This window comes from Lutra lutra, chromosome 8 (genome assembly GCF_902655055.1).
Source record: "Lutra lutra chromosome 8, mLutLut1.2, whole genome shotgun sequence".
In the NCBI taxonomy this organism is placed as follows: Eukaryota; Metazoa; Chordata; class Mammalia; order Carnivora; family Mustelidae; genus Lutra; species Lutra lutra.
The window spans coordinates 51,447,138-51,471,000 of NC_062285.1; the positions used below are offsets into that span (position 1 = coordinate 51,447,138).

The 23,863-nt window shown below is 46.1% G+C and overlaps 1 protein-coding gene across 3 annotated transcripts in view; it reads left to right on the forward strand.

The window, feature by feature from the left end:
• Positions 1 to 22,785, forward strand: part of RNF41 (ring finger protein 41) — a 30,510-nt gene extending 7,725 nt beyond the window's left edge. Inside the window, exons 3-8 of one of the 3 annotated variants that reach the window (XM_047743542.1) lie at positions 11,153 to 11,271; positions 14,954 to 15,066; positions 18,649 to 18,920; positions 19,904 to 20,039; positions 20,553 to 20,656; positions 21,461 to 22,785. In XM_047743542.1, the coding sequence (XP_047599498.1) occupies positions 14,977 to 15,066; positions 18,649 to 18,920; positions 19,904 to 20,039; positions 20,553 to 20,656; positions 21,461 to 21,812 (954 nt within the window). In that variant the 5' untranslated portion in view covers positions 11,153 to 11,271; positions 14,954 to 14,976 and the 3' untranslated portion in view covers positions 21,813 to 22,785. Of the gene's footprint in view, positions 1 to 11,152; positions 11,272 to 14,953; positions 15,067 to 17,876; positions 17,957 to 18,648; positions 18,921 to 19,903; positions 20,040 to 20,552; positions 20,657 to 21,460 lie in introns of those variants that run through there. The other 2 variants (XM_047743541.1, XM_047743543.1) reach the window with 2 other exon arrangements.
• Positions 22,786 to 23,863: the final 1,078 nt, after the last annotated feature.

A 23,863-nucleotide genomic window follows, 5' to 3' on the forward strand; every position in this document is an offset into this window, starting at 1 on the left:
ATTTTTAAGAAATTTATTTATTTGCAATAGAGAGCACAAGGGAGAGAGAGACTGCACGAGCGGGGGGTAGGGCAGAGGGAGAGGGAGAAGCAGGCTCCCTGGAAGCAGGTTCCATGCTGAACAGGGAGTCTGGCACTGGGCTCCATCCCAAGATCCTGGGATCATGACCTGAGCCGAGGGCAGATGCTTAATGACTGAGCCATCCAGGTGCCCCTATTTATTTCTTTTAAAGATGTTATTTTTTACTTTATTTTTTTTTAAGATTTTATTTATTTAACAGAGACAAATTGAGAGAGGGAACACAAGCAGGGTGAGTGGAAGATGGAGAAGAGCTGGACATGGGGCTTGATCCCAGGACCCGGAGATCATGACCTTAGCCAAAGGCAGTTGCTCAACCAAGTGAGCCACCCAGGTGCCCCTAAAGATTTTATTTTATTTTATTTTTATTTTTATTTTTTTAAAGACTTTATTTATTTGACAGAGATCACAAGTAGGCAGAGAGACAGGCAGACAGAGAGGAGGAAGCAGGCTCTCTGCTCAGCAGAGAGCCGGATGCGGGGCTCCATCCCAGGACCCCGGGATCATGACCTGAGCCAAAGGCAGAGGCTTTAACCCACTGAGCCACCCAGGCTCCCCTAAAGATTTTATTTTTAAGTAATCCCTGAGCCAGGCACTCCTAATTTTTTTTTTTAAGATTTTATTTAAAGATTTATTTATTTGAGAAAGTAAGAGATTGAACAGAGGGAAGAACAGAGAGAGGGGACAAGCAGATTCTGCACTAAGTGCAGAACCTGATGTGGGGCTCAGCATCACGACCCAGAGATGACCTGAGCCATAATCAGGAGTGGGATGCCTAACCAACTGAGTCACCCAGGCGCCCCTAGGCACTCGTAATTTTAATTTTTTAAATTATTCTTGTAAAAATGGGACCATACTATTCATACAACATGCCTTTTGCAGCTTGCATTTTTTCGAATTGAGAGGGAATTTAGCATGGTGGTTAAGAGCTTGGGCTCTGGAGCCAGTCTGCCTGGGTTTGAATCGGTTTCCACCAGTTGTGAGCTGTATGATTTTAGGCAAGCTTTTTAACCTTTGTGCACCTGTTACTCATCTGTAAAATGTGGGTAATGACAGTCCCAACCTCAGAGAGTAACTTACAGAGTAGTAAAAATTAGATGAGTTAATATACAAGAAATGCTTAGAATAGCGTTTAGCGTAGAGAAGTGCTGTATAAATGTTGACTTCATTATTATTTTTTACTTCATGATTATTTAATTAGGTAATTAAAATATCATTATAGAAGAAGTAGGAAAAAAAGAAGCAAAACTGAGTGAGGGGCACTTGGGCAGCTCAGTTGGTTAAGCGCCTGCCTTTGGCTCGGGTCATGATCCTGGGGTCCTGGGATCGAGCCCTGCATTGGGCTCCCTGCTTGGTGGCGAGCCTGCTTCTCCTTCTCCCTCTGCCTGCCTCTCTGCCTGCTTGTGCTCTCTCTCTCTGTCAAATAAAGGAATAAAATATTTTAAAACGAAACAAAAAACACTGAGTGAATTAAAAGTACCAAAAGCAGGGCACCTGGGTGGCTCAGTCATTAAGTGTCTACCTTCGGCTCAGGTTATGATCTGAGGGTCCTGGGATTGAGGCCTACATCGGGCTCCCTGCTCGGCAGGGAGCCTGCTTCTCCCTCTGCTCCTCCCCCTGCTTGTGTCCCCTCTCTCTGTCTAATAAATAAATAAAATAAATAAATAAAATCTTTAAAAATAAATTAATTAATTAATTAAATAAAATCTTAAAAAAAAAAAGGTACCAAAAGCAGGAGCTCCTGGCTGGCCCATTTGGTGGAGCTTGCAAGTGGTTTTTTTGTTTTTTGTTTTTTAAGATTTTATTTAGTTATTCGACAGACAGAGATCACAGGCAGGCAGAGAGAGAGAGAGAGAGGAAGGGAAGCAGGCCCCCTGCTGAGCAGAGAGCCCGATTCGGGGCTCGATCCCAGGACCTGGGATCATGACCTGAGCCGAAGGCAGAGGCTTTAACCCACTGAGCCACCCAGGCGCCCCGGAAAGGTATCCTATCCATATTGGTCAGTCCGCATGTGGAGCTCTGGGTACCCTGTTTTATTTTATTTTATTTTATTTATTTTTTTTTTTAAAGATTTTATTTATTTATTTGACAGAGAGATCACAAGCAGGCAGAGAGGCAGGCAGAGAGAGGAGGAAGCAGGCTCCCTGCTGAGAAGAGAGCCCGATGCGGGGCTCGATCCCAGGACTCTGAGATCATGACCTGAGCCGAAGGCAGTGGCTTAACCCACTGAGCCACCCAGGCGCCCCTGGGTACCCTGTTTTAGAGGGACATAGACATTCTAGAATGCTATGAGAGAAATGAGTCTGGGCTAGATAGATATTTCTCATCTGTGCTCTTGCCACACCCTTGACCTTTCCAGGAGTGTCTAAGCATGGAGTGACCGACTCTTGGGTGCTGTGGAGAGGATTCCTGCCCTGGGTGTTAAACCACATGGTCTCTTAAAGTCCATTCTAACTCTAAAGGCAAACATTAGACTCTTAACCAGGTCCATGGGAGATGATTCCCAGTATGACCAAATTCTGTCCTCTTTTATTACTGTATTTCAAAAGTAAGAACATTCTGTATTTTTTTATTCTCAAGTAATTTCTAAATTTAAAAAGTATATGTTTTTTTTCATAATGTGGAAGACTGTTTAAAGTTGAATTATGACTTTTAAAAGAATGTATACCTACTAAAGTTTTTGGTAACTAAAAGTAGAAAAAAAAAATCCTTATCCTACACCCAAATAAAACCACTGGTAACATTTTGGTCATTCCTTTTGGTCTCTTTATGTATGGATTATTTATAAATATATGGTGTTCTTAAACAGCTCGGTATTCAATTTTGTGTCCTTCTATATTTACTTTTCATTATTCTGTTGCATATTCCTCATAAGCATCATTTAAAATAGATACATTATTCCATCAAATGGGCTTACATTACCATAATCATTCAACTATACACTTTCCTGGTCACGTAAATGAATCAGGGATCATCTGATTTTTTTTTTAAATTTTTTTTATTTATTTATTTGACAGACAGAGATCACAAGTAGGCAGAGAGGCAGGCAGAGAGAGAGGAAGGGAAGCAGGCTCCCTGCTGAGCAGAGAGCCCGACATGGGACTCGATCCCAGGACCCTGAGATCATGACCTGAGCCAAAGGCAGCGGCTTAACCCACTGAGCCACCCAGGCGCCCCTGATTTTTTTTTTTAAAGATTTTATTTATTTATTTGACAGAGAGATCACAAGTAGGCAGAGAGGCAGGCAGAGAGAGAGGAGGAAGCAGGCTCTCTGCTGAGCAGAGACACCAATGCGGGGCTCTATCCCAGGACCCTGAGATCATGACCCGAGCCGAAGGCAGTGGCTTAAACCAACTGAGCCACCCAGGCGCCCCTCATCTGATTTTTGTTTGAGGTTTACTGACATGATTTTTGAAAACCTATGTGGACTGTTTTTAGTACCATTCTTTCCTGCTTCAGAGGTGTCCCTCTTCCTGTTGAACCTCATTCCAGGTCTCCTGCCTACCACTGCCTCAGTGACCGGATTCTCTCCTGTCTTTGCCTTTCCCGCTTCACTAGCACTCTCCTCTCTGTATATCAGCATCCTGGGGCCTTTCTCATTGGAAGGAAACAACCCCCTCACAACCCACTTCCTCAAGCTCTTGTCATCCTTAGGGTAGTACTCTTTCCCTTCCTTTGAAATCAAGCTTTGGACAGAGTTCTCTGCATCTCTGCCTCTCTGCCTCCAGTCTTATTCACTTGGGACCACCTCTGTGAGCCACTACAGCTGCTCCTTATGGCGCCTCCCAGCTGCAGGCAGCCATGCTCTGCCATGGTATCCGGTCCCACATCCTGGCCATTTTTTTTTGTTGTTGTTGTTTTTTTTAATCAGACTTGACTGCAGCTTTTGACACTTCCCTTCCCTCCTCCAAGCACTCCACTTCCTTGACTTTTTTATTGTGGTAAAAAAACACGTAACGGGGCGCCTGGGTGGCTCAGTGGGTTAAAGCCTCTGCCTTCAGCTCAGGTAATGATCCCAGAGTCCTGGGAATCAAGCCCCGAATCGGGCTCTCTGCTCAGCGGCAAGCCTGCTTCCCCCTCTCTCTCTCTGCCTGCCTCTCTGCCTACTTGTGATCTCTGTCAAATAAATAAATAAAATCTTTTTTTTTTTAAAGTAACATAAAATTAACCATCTTGGGGCACCTGGGTGGCTCAGTGGGTTAAGCCGCTGCCTTCAGCTCAGGTCGTGATCTCAGGGTCCTGGGATTGAGTCCCTCATCGGGCTCTCTGCTCAGCGGGAAGCCTGCTTCCCTCTCTCTCTGCCTACTTGTGATCTCTCTCTGTCAAATAAATAAACAAAATCTTAAAAAAAAAAGTAACCATCTTAACCATTTTTGAGTGTATAGTTCAGAATGTTAAGTATGTTCATGTGGTTGTGAAACATCTCCAAAACTTTTTTATCTTGCAAAACTGAAACTCTATACCCATTAAACAAAAAGTCCCCTTCCTCCAACTTCCTTGACTTTTATGAGGCTCTTCTCTCCAGGATTTTCTCTCATCTAATCAATCTTTCTCAGTTTTTTAAAGACTCTACCCATTTATTTATCTGAGAGAGAGAGCAAGTGCCTGTGAGCAGAGGTGGGGGTGGGATGGGGGGAGTTGGAGGGACAAGCAGACTCCCTGCTGAGCAGAGTTGAAGCCAACTTGATCCCAGGACCTGGAGATCATGACCTGAGCCAAAGTCAGGTGCTTAATCCACTGAGCCATTCAGGCCCCTCTCAGTCTGTCTGTCTATCTATCTATCTATCTATCTATTTATTTATTTATTTTTATTTATTTATTTATTTGACAGAGATCACAAGTAGGCAGAGAAGCAGGCAGAGAGATCAGAGGAAGCAGGCTCCCTGCTGAGCAGAGAGCCCGATGCGGGACTCAATCCCAGGACCCTGAGATCATGACCTGAGCCGAAGGCAGAGGATTTAACCCACTGAGCCACCCAGGCACCCTCAACTCAGTCTTTTTTTGAGGAGTGGGGGGGGAGGCTCTTTTTTTTCTTTGCTTTTAAATATTATCGTTAAAGTATTCTCAGGCACCCTTGGTGGTGTCTAAATTGTGAAGGGCTTTCCAGAAGATTATATATCTAGAAAAATAAATAGTAGGCACACTATTCAACCAACCCGGCAGTTCCTCCTCTAGGTATCTGTCCTAGGAGAGAGATTTGATCTTGTGTTCCAACAAAATCATGTTACCAGGATGTTAATTGCAACATGATTTGTTTCCAGGGGAAAAATGGCAACCAGGCAACTGAAGTCCTGAGGCGAATGGCAAAATATATTGTAATCAAGGTTTAGACTGTAGATTGGGGGAAAAAATTAAGATTTATTTATTTACTTTCAGAGCATGAGTGAGAGGGGCAGAGGGAGAGGTAGAGAGAATCTCAAGCAGACTCTGCTGGGTGTAGAGCCTGACATGGGTCTCCATTATAGGACCCTCAGATTGGGACCTGAGCCCAAACCAAGAATTGGACACTTAACTGACTGTGCTATACAGGTGCCCCTAGAAATTGTTATCACTAGAACATAAAACTACATGAGAGCAGGGATTTTGTCTGTCTTGTCCATACAAGAATCTGTGTATGACAGAGAAGGCACATTGAAAGAACGAGTGTACACCCAGCAATGGATGGGGGAGAGGAAAGTGGGAAAAACGCTAATAATTATATTCTCTGAGTCTTTTATTTTTTATTTTTTAATTTTTTTGAACATTTTATTTATTTATTTGACAGAGATCACAAGTAGGCAGAGAGGCAGGCAGAGAGAGAGGAAGGGAACTAGGCTCCCTGCTGAGCAGAGAGCCCAATGTGGGGCTTGATCCCAGGACCCTGGGACCCTGGGACAATGACCTGAGCCAAAGGCAGAAGCTTTAACCCACTGAGCCACCCAGGGGCCCCTCTCTGGGTCTTTTAAAATGGGAATGTAGTCATATATTACTTGTGAAAAAAAGAAGGCTAAGAAATAAAGCAGAGTGGAGCACCTGGGTGGCTCAGTCGGTTAAACAGCTGCCTTCGACTCAGGTCATGATCCCAGAGTCCTGGAATTGAGGCTCTTGTCAAGCCCCTTGTCAGGTGCCTTGCTCAGCAGGGAGTCTGATTCTCCCTCTGCCCCTCCCCCTACTTGTGCTCTCTTGCTCTGTTTATCAAATAAATAAATAGAATCTTTTAAAAATATAAAAATAAATTAAAAAAATAATCAGTGCTGTCCAGCATTCTGTATTCTTCAGACCCACCCTCATTTTCTTTCTTTCTTTTTTTTTTAGATTTTATTTATTTGAGAGAGAGAGAGAACACAAATGGAAGAGAAGGAGAGGGAGAAGCAGACTCCCTGCTGAGCAGGGAGCCTGACACGGGTCTCTATCCCAGGACCTTGGGATCATGAACTGAGTCAAAGGCAGATGCCCAACCGACTGAGCCATCTAGGCACTGCCCCCTACCCTGAACACTCATTTTCTGTTTTTATTCTGTGTACTTTCCCTGTGTGGCCTTTCAGAATTCCTGATGTCAGCTACCTGCTTCAGAATTTGTACTTGGAACCCTAAACTCTACATGTCCAAAATTAGTATCATTATCTTTCCTCCCTAATCCTAATCTTTTTCTTGAAATTCTTATTGTGGTAAATAATTACTTCCTAAACCAGTATAGATTGTTTCTCTTAATTGCCTTGGTTTGAGGCTTTATACTTTTTTTGATCTGAATTTTTATAATAACCTCCTAAAAAGGTCTCGTTTTCCCTTATCTTCCCTACCCCCTATTTTTTCTACACAGTTGCCAGAATTATCTGAATGAAAAAGAAAACTGATCATGTCAGTTTCTCTCTTTTTTAAATCATGTCAGTTTCTTAACCCTTCAGGATTCAAAGAATCTCCTCAAAAGATTCTTATTAATTACAAAGGAGTAAAGTAGTAACTCTACAGTAAAGAACCTTGCCAGCAACACTTAACCAGAGTTAGTTTCCCTGGGAAAGGTGCAAATCAACAAGTACTCCTGATACGTTAAGATTACAGTCTGACTTTTGTGGCATTTTTGCCCAAATTGAAACCTGAATTTAATCATGAGGAAACATCAGACAAACCCACACTGAGAGACCTTCTCATTATACTGGCCTGTATTCTTAAAAAATTCAAGGTGGGGCACCTGGGTGGCTCACTCAGTGGAGCCTCTGCTTTTGGCTCAGGTCGTGATCCCAGGGTCCTGGGATTAAGCCCTGTCTTGGGCTCCACGGGTAGCCCGCTTCTCCCTCTTCCTCTGCCTGCTGCTCCCCCTGCTTGAGAGCTCTCTCTGTCAAATAGATAAATCTTTAAAACATAAATTTTTTTTAAAAAAATCAAGATCATGAAAGACCCAAAAGTGTTAGTAATTTTTTCAGATTAAAAGAATTTAAAGGGGCACCTGGGTTAAGCCTCTCCCTCAGCTCAGGTCACCATCTCAGGATCCTGGGATCGAGTCCCGCATTGGGCTCTCTGCTCAGCAGGAAGCCTGCTTCCCCCCGCCCCCCCGCCGCTGCCTGCCTCTCTGGCTACTTGTGACCTCTCTTTCGGTCAAATAAATAAATAAAATCTTTTTTTTTTTTTTAAGATTTTATTTATTTATTGGACAAAGATCACAAGTTGGCAGAAAGGCAGGCAGAGAGAGAGAGGGGGAAGCAGGCTCCCAGCCAAGCAGAGAACACGATATGGGGGCTCGATCCCAGGGCCCTGGAATCGTGACCTGAGCTGAAGGCAGAGGCTTTAACCCACTGAGCCACCCAGGCGCCCCTAAATAAAATTTAAAAAAAAGGGGGGGGGCGCCTGGGTGGCTCAGTGGGTTAAGCCTCTGCCTTCAGCTTAGGTCATGATCTCAGGGTCCTAGGATGGAGCCCCTCATGGCGGGGGGCTCTGCTCAATGGGGAGCCTGGTTCCCCACTCTCTCTCTCTACTTGCCTCTCTGCCCACTTATGATCTCTGTCTGTCAAATAAATAAAATCTTTAAATAAATAAATGGCGCCTGGGTGGCTCAGTCAGTTGAATGTCTGACTCTTGATTTCGGGTCAGGTCATGATCTCTGGGTCAGGGTCATGAGATTGAGCCCTGCATGAGAGTCCGTGCTCAGTGGGGAGTCCGGTTGATATTCTCTCCCTCTGCCCCTCTCCCCTGTTTCCACATGCACTCTCTCAAATAAATAAAATCTTAAAAAAAAATAAGTTGAAAGAAGCTTGGCAACTCAGTGCAATACATAGTCTTGAATGTTCTTTTGCTGAAAGAGATTATTGTGACAAGTGGCAAAATTGGAAGAGGGTTTGTAAATAATAGTATCCTGTCAATGTTAATATCCTGATTTCTCTAATTTTACTATCATATAAGAGAATTTTGTTGTGGTTTTTTTGTTTTTGTTTTTTTAAAGATCTTATTTATTTGACGGAGAGGGCAGAGGGAGAGAGCAAGCACAAGCAGGGGGAGCGGCAGGCAGAGGGAGAGAAGCAGGCTCCCCATTGAGCAAGGAGCTCAACGTGGGACTCAATCCTAGGTCTCTGGGATCATGACCCAAGGTGAAGGCAGACAGACGCTTAACCGACTGAGCCATCCAGGCACCCCAGAGAGTGTTCTTTTTAGGAAATACACAGTAAAAAAAGTTCAGGGATAAAGGCTCCCAGGGGGCACCTGGGTGGCTCAATGGGTTAGGCCTCTGCCTTCGGCTCGGGTCATGATCCCGGGGTCCTGGGATCTAGCCCCACGTCGGGCTCTCTGCTCAGCAGGGAGCCTGCTTCCCCCCTCTCTCTCTGCCTGCCTCTCTGCCTACTTGTGATCTCTGTCTGTCTGATAAATAAATAAAATCTTAAAAAAAAAAAAAAAAGGCATCCAGGGTATAATTTACTCTCAAGCAGCTCAGAAAATTTTTTATCTATTCATGTATATCAAGAGGGATTATAAAAGATGCGGTAAAATGTTAACATTTAGGGAATCTAGATGAAAGGTATATGGATTCTTTTTACTATTTGTGGAACTTTTCAGAAAGTCTGAAAGTGTCAAAATAAAAGTTTTTTTTTTTTTTTTAAAGATTTTATTTATTTATTTGACAGAGAGACCACAAGTAGATGGAGAGGCAGAGAGAGAGAGAGAGAGAGAGAGGGAAGCAGGCTCCCCGCTGAGCAGAGAGCCCGATGCGGGACTCGATCCCAGGACCCTGAGATCATGACCCGAGCCGAAGGCAGCGGCTTAACCCACTGAGCCACCCAGGCGCCCCTTGTTTTGTTTTTTTAAAAGATTGTGGTTGAGTGAGCAAGAATGAGAGAGAGCACAAGCAGGGCAGAGGGTTGGTGGGAGAGAGAGAGAGAGTAGCAGACTCTCCGCTGAGCAGAGAGCTCCACAAGGGACTCAGTCCCAGGTCCCAGGGATTGTGACTTGAGCCGAAGGCAGATGCTTAACCAACTGAGCCACCCAGGCACCAAAAAGAAAAGATTAAAGCATATAAATATATGTCAACAAAGGAAATCCTTCAGGTACCTCCCATAGCTTTCAGGTTAATTCTAAGTCTGGGGAACTGTCCCAGGGTCTTCAGTGCTTTGCTCCTGCCTGCCTCTCTGTGCACTTCTTTCAGCATATCTCTGCACAAACCCTTAGCTGACTTCTTGCTTCATGCTATTTTATCTACCTAGAAGACCCATGCCCTGCTCCAGGATGCTAGCTCCTCATTTTTTAAACCAGTGGTTCTCAACCACGGGTGGTTTAGTTCCCCAGAGGATATATGCCAATGTCTGGAGACATTTTGGGTGTCGCAATTCGAGGACTACTACCAACTTCTAGAGGGTGGAGTCCAGGGATGCTGCTAAACATTGTTCAGTGCACAGGCCAGCCCCCTACAAGGAACTTTCTAGCTCAAATGCCTCTAGTGTTATAGTTGTGAACCCTTGTTCTAAACATATTTTGAGAGACATTTCTAGGAAGTCTTTCTGACCATCCCGAGTCTGATCTCAAACTCCCTTTTTTTTTTTTAAATTCAAGTTAGTTAACATATAGTGTAGCATTGGTTTCAGGAGTAGAATTTGGTGATGATCACTTACATATAACACCCAGTGCTCCTCATATCACGTGTCCTCCTTAATGTCCATCACCCAGTTATCCCATCTCCTGCCCACCTCCCAGCAACCCTCAGCTTGTTTTCTGTAGTTAAGAGTCACGTATGGTTTGCCTTTCCCCTCAGTTTTTTTTTTTTTTTAAAGATTTTTATTTATTTATTTGACAGAGAGAAATCACAAGTAAGCAGAGAGGCAGGCAGAGAGAGAGGAGGAAGCAGGCTCCCTGCTGAGCAGAAAGCCCGATGTGGGGCTCGAACCCAGAACCTGGGATCATGACCTGAGCCGAAGGCAGCGGCTTAACCCACTGAGCCACCCAGGCGCCCCTCCCCTCAGTTTTTATCTTTATTTTTCCTTCCCTTCCCCTATGCTCATCTGTTTGGTTTCTTAAATTCCACATGTGAGTGAAATCATGAGATATTTGTCTTTCTCTGACTGACTTATTTTGCTTAGCATGATACACTCTAGTTTGATCCACATCATTCATTGCAGATGGCAAGTTTTCATTCTTTTTGATGGTAGAACTCCCTCTTTGTTCCTCTAGTACCTTGTGCTTTCTCCTCCTCTTCACTTACCTCACAGCGACTAGGTTTTATTAGGCTTATTGATGTAAAGATAGTACTCAGTAAATGTCTATTAAGTGAATACTATGTAGATTGTTTTACAGTATGATTTTTGGCTAAACAGGTTTAAGATTTTTTTTTTTTAAAGATTTTATTTATTTGACAGAGAGAGATCACAAGTAGACGGAGAGGCAGGCAGAAAGAGAGAGAGAGAGAGAGAGGGAAGCAGGCTCCCCGCTGAGCAGAGAGCCCGATGTGGGACTCGATCCCAGGACCCTGAGATCATGACCTGAGCCGAAGGCAGCGGCTTAACCCACTGAGCCACCCAGGCGCCCCAGACAGGTTTAAGATTAAAGAAAAACATTGCCCTTAATTTATCCTTCCCTGTCCGACTTCTGATAATAATATGCTATTTCTTTGCTATTGTAGAAGCCAGGATTCTTCTGGTTGTAAGGTAGAGAAACCCAACTCAAAGTAGCATAAACAAGAAGAGGATACTACGATGTTTCACAGAAACCAAAGACAGGAAGGCCTTGGGAACAAACTAGGTACTTGAAGCCTCAGGACTCTTTCTAGCTCTTATCTGAGCCTTTCTCACGGTCTCTGTTCCAAGCTTTTCTTTCCATCTGTAGATTTTCGTCTTCCTCAGTCCATATGACAACCAGAGAAAGACTAACTTAATTTTCTTAGAGTTCAGCTCAAATAAATTCTCAGGGATAGGCTCCATTGGCCCCACTTGGATAGGGTGACCCTTTGTCCAATCAGCTGTAGCTTGGGGGGAGGTCTAAGTGCTACATAGCACTAAGGCTCCACCAGAGCCAGACAGATGAGAGAGGAGCACAAGCCCTGGAGTGTGGCTGCAGGGGCATCAGTGCCATGGGGCCCACTGCAGCTCCCAGTAATTGCAGTACACAGAACAAAGACACCGTGGGCTACCCTTGTTCTCTTATCTCCATCCTCGTACAGTTCAGTGAGGTGCGACAAGGAGACTCACAGGGACCTTGATTCTGGGTTTTACATTTTATTGTGTTAGATCTTCATTGTCACTATTTAAGTACTCATCCTGATCCATCACTGTAAATTCAAGAGAATTACATCCTTTGCTTCCATTTTTTTCCCTATTATGTTGGTCTTGAAACAGATCAGAGGTCTGAGGGGAGACACGTACATGGTAGGTACCCTCTCCCCACCCCATTTTATATGTGATATAGTCTGGCCAAGGTGGTAGACAGTGACAATTTCAGAGGGGTTGTTTATAAGCTTTAGGCCCTAAAAAAGGAGGAACAAGTGTATAGAGAAATGGCAGTGATAGAGGTCAATATAAATGAAGCAGTGTCATGGGGTGTCATTGTTCCTGTATAAAATGAATAAAGGGATTTCTTGTACTCGTTAGCCTTGTTAGCCATTACTGGATTTTTTTGTTTTGTTGGGTTTGGTTTGGGTTTTTTTGTTCGGTTGTTTTTTGTCTTTTAAGTAATTCCACACCCACGGTGGGGCTCATACTCAACAACCCTGAGATCAGCAGTCTCATACTCTACTAACTGAACCGGCCAGGCCAGGCATCCCCAGCATTTTCCTCAGTTGAAAGAGATAAAAACCCAGCTCAAACTAGCCTACACAGAATAGGGAATTTGTTGGCTCATGTAACTGTGTTCAAAAGGTGATTGTGGCTTCAGGCATGGGGGAATGCAGGACCTCAAATGATCTCATCTGAATTATCTCTCAGCTCTCCTTGCTTGCTTGCTTTCTTTATTTTTTTAAGATTTTATTTATTCATTTGACAGAGGGAGAGGACAAGCAGGAGAAGTGGGAGAGGGAGAAGCAGGCTCCCCACTGAGCAGGGAGCCCCACGTGGGGCTCAATCCGAGGACACTGGGATCATGACCTGAGCTGAAGACAGACACTTAACCGACTGAACCACCCAGGCGCCCCTCAGCTCTGCTTTCTTCATTATTGCCTTCATTCTATAAACAGACCTTCCTCATTAATGGCAGAAATGATCTCTGACCACTCTGGGTTATACATTCTACCAGCTATGCAGTCCTCGGGGAAAGACACCCTTCAGAGCTCCATAGAGGTGCCAGGCATCACTCTCACTGTCCTGGGTTGGGTCCACAAGGAGGCAGGCTGTGATTCCCAAAGAAAAACCGGTGCTATTTACAGAAAATGGGATGTTAGGTGAAATAGGAGATTATATGCTCTCACTGCTGGAAGCTCCTACTGAAAGCAGCATATGAATGCACCAAACATTTTAGTGACATGTAAGAACTCTGCTTGGTGCTACATTAGATATAGAACCTAAGTTTCTGCTCTTAAGGAATTTTTATTTTTAGTTACTTGTTTGTTTTTAAGTTTTAATTTATTTATTCATTTTAAGTGATCTCTACACCCAACGTGGGGCTCAGACTCATGACCTGAGAGCAAGAGTCACATGCTCTGAGGCAGCCAGGCGCCCCTGCTCTTAAGGAATTTTTAATCAAGTAGTAGAAATTAAACATGCATATAAATAGTGATTACTGTTGTATGTTGAGTGTCTGCTATGGGCCAGTAGGCACTTTGCTAAATATGGGTTTGTTTTGTTTTGTTAAGATTTATTTATATATTTTATTATTTTTTTTTTAAAAGATTTTATTTATTTATTTGACAGACAGAGATCACAAGCAGGCAGAGAGGCAGGCAGAGAGAGAGGAGGAAGCAGGCTCCCTGCCGAGCAGAGAGCCCGATGCGGGGCTCGATCCCAGGACCCTGAGATCATGACCTGAGCCGAAGGCAGCGGCCCAACCCACTGAGCCACCCAGGCGCCCCTTATTTATATATTTTAGAGAGAGCATGTGCTACTGGGGGTTGGGGCAAAGGGAAGGAGGGAAGAAGAGAAGCAGATTTCCTCCTGAGCTTAGAGGACACCGCAGGGCTTGATCTTATGACCCGAGACAATGACCTGAACTGAAATCAAGAGTTGGGCCCTTACCTGACTGAGCCAGCCAAGCGGCCCTAAATGTTTTATATACATCATCTCTTTGTGGATAACTCTGTGAAAGTCACTTCTGTTATTATTTATACCCATTTTATGTATTTAAAAAAATAAATAGACTTAGGGAGTTCATATAGCCTGCCCAAGGTCACATGCCTAGTGAATAGCAGCCGATTAATCCAGTCACTTGACTCAATCCAGTGCTGTACTTCAACTTGCACTGACCTCGCGAGATCTTTCTGTATCCCGTTCTTTCTGCCCTTTTAAGTCAGACAGTGTGATTCTAAATTCCCAAGAACCCTCTTACTTATCTCATCTTTTCTAGGCCATCATAACTGATGGCTGGTCTGTGGTGTGGCTGCCCTTGTGTTAGGTGCCCATCCTCAATCCAGCTAGCCCACCAGCTGGAAATCCACAGGAGGGTTTCAGTCACCGTTCAGTGACGTCTTTGGGTTTAACCCTTAGAAAGCTTGAAGAAGAGGCACGGCAGCCTCCCTGCTCTTTGAATCTTTGCTCTCCTGAACCTCCCTTCTTTATCTTCATCACCACCACCTAACTTCAGACTGTCTCTCCTGCCTACACGTTCTTCCTGTCTCCAGTCTCACCCGTGTTGACAGAGTGAAGAGTACTTTCATTGCATCATTCCTTTGAAGTCTTTCAGTGGTTTCCCATAGCCTTCAGGATAAAGCCCAAACTCCTTACGTAAGACTTCTCGTGGCCTGACCCTTGCTTGCCTCTTTAGCCTTGTATCTAGACACTCCCTCCTTTGGATCCTTCAGATCAGCCATTTTCTGAACCACTCAGAGTTCCCTGAATCCATCATATGTCCTCTTGCTTCTGGGCTTTTGAATGTGCAATTTCACGTTCCTACAGCCCTAATGCTAATGCCCTTACCTGCCCCAATCCCCAACACCTAGCTACTCTTGCTTGTCCTGTTGATGACACCTGCTCCCATAAAACTTCCCAAAATCACCCTCTCCTTCCAGCCTGGGTTAGGTATCCACGTTTTTTGCCCTCATAATGCCCTGTCAAGGCATTTGTCATTTCATATTTTAAATGTATGCTCATTTATTATCTTCTCCCATTAGATTAAGTTTCTTGAGTCAGATTTTCCCCCTCCAAATGACTGGCACATAGTAGGTACTCAGTAAATAATTGTTGAACAAATGAATAGATCTTGACAGTAAGTGCAAATTGGCACACGTTTCTGGCTTCTTTTGAACTGGCTTTTTTTTTCCCCCCCCTCTTGCTCCTTCTAGGTCCTGGGTTTCAGTGATGAGACATGGGGTATGATGTAACCCGTTTCCAGGGGGATGTTGACGAAGACCTTATCTGTCCTATTTGCAGTGGGGTCTTGGAGGAGCCAGTCCAGGTGAGTTGGTCTGATGGCAGTTTTGGGGGGGGGGCCTAGACAGTAGCGCTAATAGAAAATATAGGCGATGGGACCAATGGGGAAGGCACTGTGTTCTGGCTCCCCTCCTCCGACCCCCTTGACAGCCACACGGACAGAGACTAGAGGTTTGGTACAGAGGCGTAGTGACGGCTCTGAAAGGAACAGGGTCTTCCAGAGTCTGTCTAGAGGCGGATGCCACAGAAGTCCAGTGCTCCAGATTTTTCTGAGGCCGAGCTGAGATTTTTCCACTACATTGGTCAGAAATTTTTTTCTGTCTTCTGACAGTAGCTCAGGAACTTCCTTTCCTCTGCCGGGGCTCTTACTAGGTTCCATCTTCCTAGCTATGAGTGAACTTCTGGACTTTCCTGATAAGTTCTCTCTCAAGATAATGTCATGTTTCACTTAATCAGCCGGTTTGCCTGCAGGCCTTTTCAGCCTACTTACTAACTAACTAACAGGGAGTGGGAACTGTATGTATTGTCCTATTTTCTTCCTGGGATTTATTAGAAAAAACAATTTTTGATGCAGCCTTGTACTCTGCATTTTGATATGAAAGCTGCCCCCTTCACTAGGTCATTTCTCTACAAGCCTTGCCAGATCAGAGTCTGTCTTCCTGGGGCAAGTATGAGGAGAAACTCCTGATTAACAGGCAAGTATAATGAGGGAGATGAATCCTTAGCAGTAGTATTCGTGGATGTCATCCTGCATGGTTCTTATTGGCCGCCCTCTGTAAATACCAATTAATCCTCTGCCCCTCCTGGCTAGCTAGACCTAATCCCATTCTCCAAACCAGGACACTAGTCAGTGAGGTCTCATGGCCCTTCCCCCACTCACTGCTTATACAGCTCCCAGGGGCTCCTCTTGATCCTTTGGGTTTATTCTTACTCCAGTTTTCCACCACCCAAAGGAGTGCAGATGCCCAAGCTGACTGAAAATCAGACTGCATTCCAGCGGCCGCTAGCCCTGGATCTATTCCCTGCCTAGGCCTTTGCAGCCTACTGCCATTAGAAGCAGATTGGCTGGATATGTAGCTAGCTCTCCTGGTGGTGTCAAGAGGTCATGGGCTGTGTCAGTTCCTTCCCTCCCCTGGCACTGTCATTTGAGGTGTGAGTCACGTGTGGAGAAGTCAGTGTTGGTTCTTGACAGTCTAAGGAGCCACACCCACTCCCCCACCCCTGCCTTCTGAGGAGCAAGCAGGTCAGGCAGACCTCAGGATGCCAGGTCAGCAGCCACATACCAAGGGTAGAAGGCACGTGCTAGGAATGCTGATTTCCCTACATCATTCTTTTTTTTTTTTTTTTTTTTTTTAAGTAATTTCTACTGCCAATATGGGACTGAAACTCACAACCCTGAGATCAAGAGTTGCACTCTCCTCTGAGCCAGCCAGGTCCCCCCCACCCCCGACATATTTATTTAATTTTTGAATAGGCAGTAAATTCATACGGTTCAGAAATCAAAACAGTATAAAAAGGCATACAGTCGGGTGCCTGGGTGGCTCAGTGGTTAAAGCCTCTGCCTTCGGCTCAGGTCATGATCTCAGGGTCCTAGGATCGAGTCCCGCATCGGGCTCTCTGCTCAGCAGGGAGTCTGCCTCCTCCTGTCTCTCTCTGCCTGCCTCTCTGCCTACTTGTGATCTGTCTATCAAAAAAAAAAAAAAAAAAAGGCATACAGTCCCCGTCCTCGTCCCAGCCCATGTAATCCCTACCACCCCGACAGTTAACTCTTTGTATTAGTTTATTTGTCCAACTTTTCTTACACAGAACATAGCACATTCTGTATATTTTTGTAGGGGTGGCAGGATTCGATGGGCTGATCATGAGAGAGGTGACAGTTGGGATGAGATCTGAATAATAAGGGGACATTCATGCTGAGATTTAGAGGGAGAGCGTTTCAGGCAAAGAGGAGCAACAAAAGTGAAGATCCTGGGGCAGGAGTGAGCTGGATGTAAACAAAGCACAGAAAGGAGGCCAGAATGGCCTGAACATAGGGCTGGGAGCATGGTGTGAGGTGAGGAGAGGTCAGAGGCACAGGGCCAAATCCAGCAGAATTTTATAGGTCCTGAGTGGGAGTTTGGATTTATTTTAAGCACAATGAGAAGCCATTGTAAAGTTTTAAGCAGGGGAGTGATAAGATCTAGTTTTCATTTTGAGGTGATCACTCTGGCTGATGAAGGTAGCCTGAATTACAAAGCGGTGAGGTAGAAGTAGGGAGGCCAACTAGAAGACATACTTAATAATGAAGGTGAGAGATGATAGCTTAAACTGGGTTAGTGGCAGGACAGATGGGGAAAAGTGGACAAATTTAGGGGGTTTTTTGGAGATAGGGTCTGTAAAGATTTTGAAAAGACTCAGATATGTCTTTGAGTGAAAAATAAAAATCTACTGGCAGTTGGATTAGTGACATTGAGAATGACTTCTTTTTTTTTCCCAAGATGTTATTTTGACAGAGGGGGAGAGAGAGAGCACACAAGGCAAGGGGTGGGGGCAGCAGGCAGAAGGAGAGGGAGAAGCAGGGTCCCCGCTAAGTGGAGTGTCCTATATGGGCCTTGATCCCAGGACCCGGGGATCATGACCTGAGCCAAAGGCAGACACTTAACTGACTGAGCCACCCAGGTGCCCTGAGAATGACTTCTTCTCTTACAAGGTCTCTCTGCGTTTCCAGTCTTTGGTGTCTGTGAGCATCTTGAAGGCAAAACCTGTCTTTTGTATCTTAAGCACCTAGCAGAGTATTTGGGACATGGCATGCCATTTATTCATCAACTACTAAGTGCCTGCTGTGTTTGTCCCATGCAGATGGTGTCTCCACAGAAGCCTGGGAATCCTCTAACTTTGAGGGATTAATTTCAGAGTTTATCTGAGTTATCAAGAAAGTAAGCTGAAATACAATCTTTATGAAACTGAAAAGAATGTGATTCTGTGAGAAAATGACCCTACTTTGGAGGCTAGGCCTTCCCATTAAGATTCAGGGCAATGCCTCAGATCAACCCTCACAAGATAGGAGCTTGGGCCCCTACAGAGAGGACTTGTAACCTCTCACCAGGAGTTCCAGTCTTTTGTTTTGTTTTGCTTTGCTTTCTTACATTGTATTTCTGCCACTAAATCTCTTCCCTGTGTCCGCTCCACACATCCTTCCAGACCCATATCAAATTCTGTCCTCTCCATAAATATCTGCCCTGACTGACCTAGCCTAGAAAGATCTCATCCTCCTCTGGATTTTGGCAGTTACTGTGTATGCAATCCAGTCGGCAATTAATAATCAACTGCCTCATGTCATCTCTCCTATTGTCCTGGAATATCATTTATACCTCTTATTGTTACATAACTTTGTACTTGTTTGTCTAATGTCACAATCCATTTGGAATCCTGAGCGCAGGAAATCTGTCTGAAGCCTGTCCCTACACAGTGCCTTGACCGTGGCGCATCTGTACTTTGCTGTGACCCCCGGGGACTCCTGGTCCTGGCAGCTGCTCAGGAGCTTGAGTGGCTTTGTGGACTTATCATACTCAGGCTCTTAGCTCCGGCTAATTCTCTTGTGCCCCTTTTGCCCTGCTCTTCCTTCTAGGCACCTCATTGTGAGCATGCCTTCTGCAATGCCTGCATCACCCAGTGGTTCTCTCAGCAGCAGACGTGTCCAGTGGACCGTAGCGTTGTGACTGTCGCCCACCTGCGCCCAGTACCTCGGATCATGCGGAACATGTTGTCGAAGCTGCAGATCGCCTGCGACAACGCTGTGTTTGGCTGTAGTGCTGTTGTCCGGCTTGACAACCTCATGTCTCACCTCAGCGACTGTGAGCACAACCCCAAACGGCCTGTGACCTGTGAGCAGGGCTGTGGGTAAGATTGCTTCCCTTCCTCTGCCCCACACAGTTAAGGGCCTTCCGGTTTATGACCTCCCCCCACCCCACCACCAACTACACTCCCCGTCCCCACTCTGCCATCTCCAGATCCCCTGCCCATCAGCTCAGGAGGTCTCCTCTGAATGTACGCAAGGAGTGTCCTTGGCCTCCCTGGCTCCCTGCCCCGATCTCACTTCCGTGATGCTTTTCCAACTATGATTTTTGCCCTCTTGCTTTAATAAAGGAAAGGAGGCAACAATTCCCTGTCGGTGTGCTAATAATAAGGACTGATTTCCTTTATTCTTCCCTGTCAGCCCGGTACCCCCTTTCTCTTTTTCAGACTGACTGCTCTAATTTCTAGGCTTCTCATATTTCCTCTTGCCCTGTTTTTGTTTTTGTTTTTGTTTTCCCTTTCTTTGGGGTGTGAAGTATTTGATTAAATGCTGCTAGCTGGGGCCGTGAATCTAGGGCTTCTCAGAAGGAATGAGTGTACAGGCAGAATCTGTAGGAAGATAGGAGAGCCATGTGGTAGATAAAACACTGTCTTAGAAAGGGAAAGAGGGGGACGCCTGGGTGGCTCAGTTGGTTGGACGACTGCCTTCGGCTCAGGTCATGATCCCGGAGTCCCAGGATCGAGTCCCGCATCGGGCTCCCAGCTCCACGGGGAGTCTGCTTCTCCCTCTGACCTTCTCCTCGCTCATGCTCTCTCTCACTGTCTCTCTCTCAAATAAATAAATAAAATCTTAAAAAAAAAAAAAAAAAAAAAAAAGAAAGGGAAAGAGGCCCAGAAAAAGTAGAGAGCAAAGGAGTATGGGGTGGGGACGGGGAGCAGAGCTGGGGAAAAGGAAGTGAAGGGAATGAGAGGGAGGCCTGCATATTCGAAAATCTGGGCTAGGAGAAAGCCCTCTCAATTTCCTGCCTTTGCCCACATGTCCCATTGAATGCTCCCGTTCTGCTCTTCTTGCCCACTCTGGGTGGCAGCCTGGAGATGCCCAAAGATGAGTTGCCAAATCACAACTGCATTAAGCACCTGCGCTCCGTGGTGCAGCAGCAGCAGACGCGCATCGCAGAGCTGGAGAAGACCTCAGCCGAGCATAAACATCAGCTGGCCGAGCAGGTGGGCCCCAGAGAACATAGGCATGAGCCTGTCCCTAATATGCAGATAAGTGTGTTAAACAGATATGTAACTGTGCGTAGCTGTGTGTGTGTGTGTGTGTGTGTGTGTGTGTGTGTGCGTGCGCACACACACGCCGTGCACATGTGCAGGTAACTGGGGGTGAGGAGCGCCCCTGTGAACATGCAGGTCTGCACAGGTGTGTGTGTGCCCAGGGAAGGGGATACTTTGCCTGTGGCCTGGGAGGGAATCAGCCTGGAGCTCTTCTCCCTTTCCTTCATCCCATCAGTGTCATTCATTCACCTAACATTTATTACATGCCTCCTCTAAGAAGGTACCCTGCTAAGCACCAGGGATAAGGAGCTGTGAATGAGACTGTCATATCTCCATCTTCATGAAGCTGCCAGGTCTTGGTGTTCTTCAGAGCGCTCAGTCACCCTCGTTCTAAGACAGACTTCTGTCTTTCATTTGTTGTCTGCGCTAACCATCATCTCTGACTCTTCTTCGCTCCCACAGAAGCGAGATATCCAGCTGCTAAAGGCATACATGCGAGCTATCCGCAGCGTCAACCCCAACCTGCAGAACCTGGAGGAGACAATTGAATACAACGAGATCCTAGAGTGAGTGTCACTCAGGATGCGGAGTCCCTTGCTCCATGTCCTTGCACCAAGCCCTGAATGGAGGAGGAGCAGGGGAGTGGCAGAAGTAGGGTAATAAGAGGGCTGGGTGGGGGCCACCGCTTTTCAGACATTGGGATGAAGGACAGGAACAGAGAAGAGGATAACTTTCAGCCCACTAGAGAATCTCTCATATTCTTTTGGGTGGATGGAAGGGAGAGCTTACCCAAGGATGCAGTCCATCCAGACTTTAGCAAGTACCTGCAGGTACCAAGCCCTGCATTAAAGGCTGTGGAGGGCTAGGAGGGCCACGAAGAAAGAGATAGTGTCCCTGTCATCAGGTAGCTTACAATCCAAAGAGAGCGAATGCAAATCCAGGAGAGTGATCCAAAGCGCAGTCTAAAATCCCTTGCAGTGCTGGAGTCCTGTAAATTCTAGGTGTGAATCAATAAATGTCGTGCAAATAGCGCCACGTGGGGCACAGGAACTGGGGCTTCAATCAGTACCCATTTGTTGAACACTTAGTTTGTGCCAGACACCGTAGGTGCTGAGTATTGGGATTTTTAAGAAAAATGACAGAAACTCTTCAGTTGTAGAGTTTAATCTGGTGAGTGAGTGACAAGTAGTGACTCACATGGGACCAACCAGGGAAAGATGTGGAGTTTCTGAACCAGTGATGGAAGAAGGAAGATGGAAGATCAGGGTTAGGCTGAGTGCAGAGCGGGTGGTCCTTCCTATTAGGAGAGAAAGCCTAGTGCACAGAAGGGGGATGAGCTGGAGTGACCGTCTCCCACCCTGTCCACACAGGTGGGTGAACTCCCTGCAGCCCGCAAGAGTGACCCGCTGGGGAGGGATGATCTCGACCCCAGATGCTGTACTCCAGGCTGTAATCAAGCGCTCCCTGGTGGAGAGTGGCTGTCCCGCCTCTATCGTCAACGAGCTGATTGAAAATGCCCACGAGCGGAGCTGGCCGCAGGGTCTGGCCACCCTAGAGACAAGACAGATGAACCGGCGCTACTATGAGAACTATGTGGCCAAGCGCATCCCTGGCAAGCAGGCTGTCGTTGTGATGGCCTGTGAAAACCAGCACATGGGTGACGACATGGTGCAGGAGCCGGGCCTTGTCATGATCTTTGCGCATGGCGTGGAAGAGATATAGGAGATCTCCATGGGCTAGCAGGAAGAGATGGAGACCAGAAGACCCATCACTCCAGCAGCCGGCCCCTGAGTCCTCCCTCCTATCCACAGTTTAGTGGCCTACATGTGGGCCGCACCGTTTCCCTGTTCTTCTGGCACTGAAGGGCCCAGGGCATTCTGCTCAGCCTTTCAGGTGGGAAACCCAGATTCCTTCTTTTTGCTTAATTTCTTCCCCTAAGATGTCTGTAAATTTTCAGTCAGTTTGGGAAAAGTCCCCACCTCTATATCTCTTTTCCTGCCCAGGGTCCCTGGTTCTAGATATTTTTAAGAAAGCACAAAGAATTCCTTTTCTCTAGAGGATCAGGGCGGAGTGAGGATTATCTGATCGTTCCCCCTCCTCCAAAACCAGGGAATTGGAGCGGGCAGGCCTGTTGACACTAAACAGCATGAGAGGGCAGCTCTGGGGAGCAGACATCCTGAAGAAATGGTAAGGGTGGAATCGAAACCCTAGAAATATGCAGTGAGGCCAGTAACCGGCCCTGAGGGGAACTGATGGCCCTTACGGGAAGACTGGACCTCTGTGCCAAGCAATACCCTGTCCAGCCCACCTGCTGGGCGCAGGCTCCTGCTGGTTTTGCAGGTGTGCAGGCTGGGATGCTGGATTTTCCAGATGAGCTCTGCTTTCCTACGTTTTTTCTCAACGTTAGGGAATGACAGCATTGGGGGTAGGGGATTAGTCTGTTGGGGTGGATGTGCCCAGCAAGAAGCAGCTCTCTGGCTTTTGCTGAAATCAGGTAGGCACTGCCTACCTGATAACAGTTCCATGGACCCCTCTCCAGCCCTGTGATTCTAACCAGTTATTTTGATAATTCCTTTGTTTGTATTTCCTTCCCTCCCTTTTTTTTTTTTTTTTTAAAGAATGGCCTGGTTATGGCTACCCCACTTTTCCAGCCCAGCCACATTGTTGGCTATCTAATTTATTTACTTTTTTTTTTTTTTTTTTTTAAGAAAGGAAAAAGAAAAAAAAATTAACAAAGCTTAAAACTTTCTTTTTGATGTTCCTATTTTGGGGATTCTGGATAGGGTGGGCCAGGGGTGGGGGATCTGTTTTATATTTTTCCTTTTCAGCACAACCTTTGGCTTTAATATAGGAAGGGCCAAGGGAGTTCTCGGCTGAACCTGTTTGCCCCAACCCTCCATAACCCCATCTGAGACAAGGCGCTTCCTCTATTCCAGTGATGGGTACGACAGTCCAGCATTGATGTCTGTGCCCTCTGGAGAACTTTGCTCCCAGCCCTTCCATGGGTCTCCTTGTTAAACTCTGTATTTATAGAGTATTAATTTTGAAGACATTTCTACCCCCCAACCCCGGTTTCCTTGGAGATCCAGAATTGGGTTCTAAGCTGCACTAGGCAAGATGGGAGAGACGTGATGTCTCTTTGTCTCTGAGTACAGGCTGTGCTCTGGCTTCGCCCATGCCCTCTAAGGACTTTAGCTCCATCTTCGGCTACCTGGACATTCCTTGATCCCTAGGGTGGCTGGTAGAGGAAGAGAAAGGAGGGGATAGAGGGTGTGATTATTTTAATAAGCAGGTGGGAGGGGGGTTGAAGAGATAGGGCCATATAACAGCTTCTTCTTTCTCTGGAGTCTTATTCCAGGCCAGCTTGCTGTGGGCCTGGGGAGTTGGGACATGGCTCCACTGGGAATGGGGTGGGGTGAGGGTTATAGCTTGAAGGGAGTAGGGAACAGTCCTGTGTTCCAGCTCCAGGACCTTGTGCTCAGGAATTTGAAATCGCTGCTATACTTAGTCTGGTTACTACATTTCTTCCGCTCCCCTCTGCCCTCACCTGCCTTACCAAGGCCTATACCCTCCTGTTGTCACCCTCAGACGGAGCCAGGAAGCTCAGTTAAGGCTTCCCTCCCCTTGCACTAGTGTCTCTGCGGGTTGCTGGTTGTGTTATATGTGCTATTCCATGATGTTGACTGCACTAATAATAAACCTTTTACTCAACTCTCAATTCTTAATCCAACATCACTCCCTTTCTCGTGATGCTTTCTCCTCTGCTTTGGCCT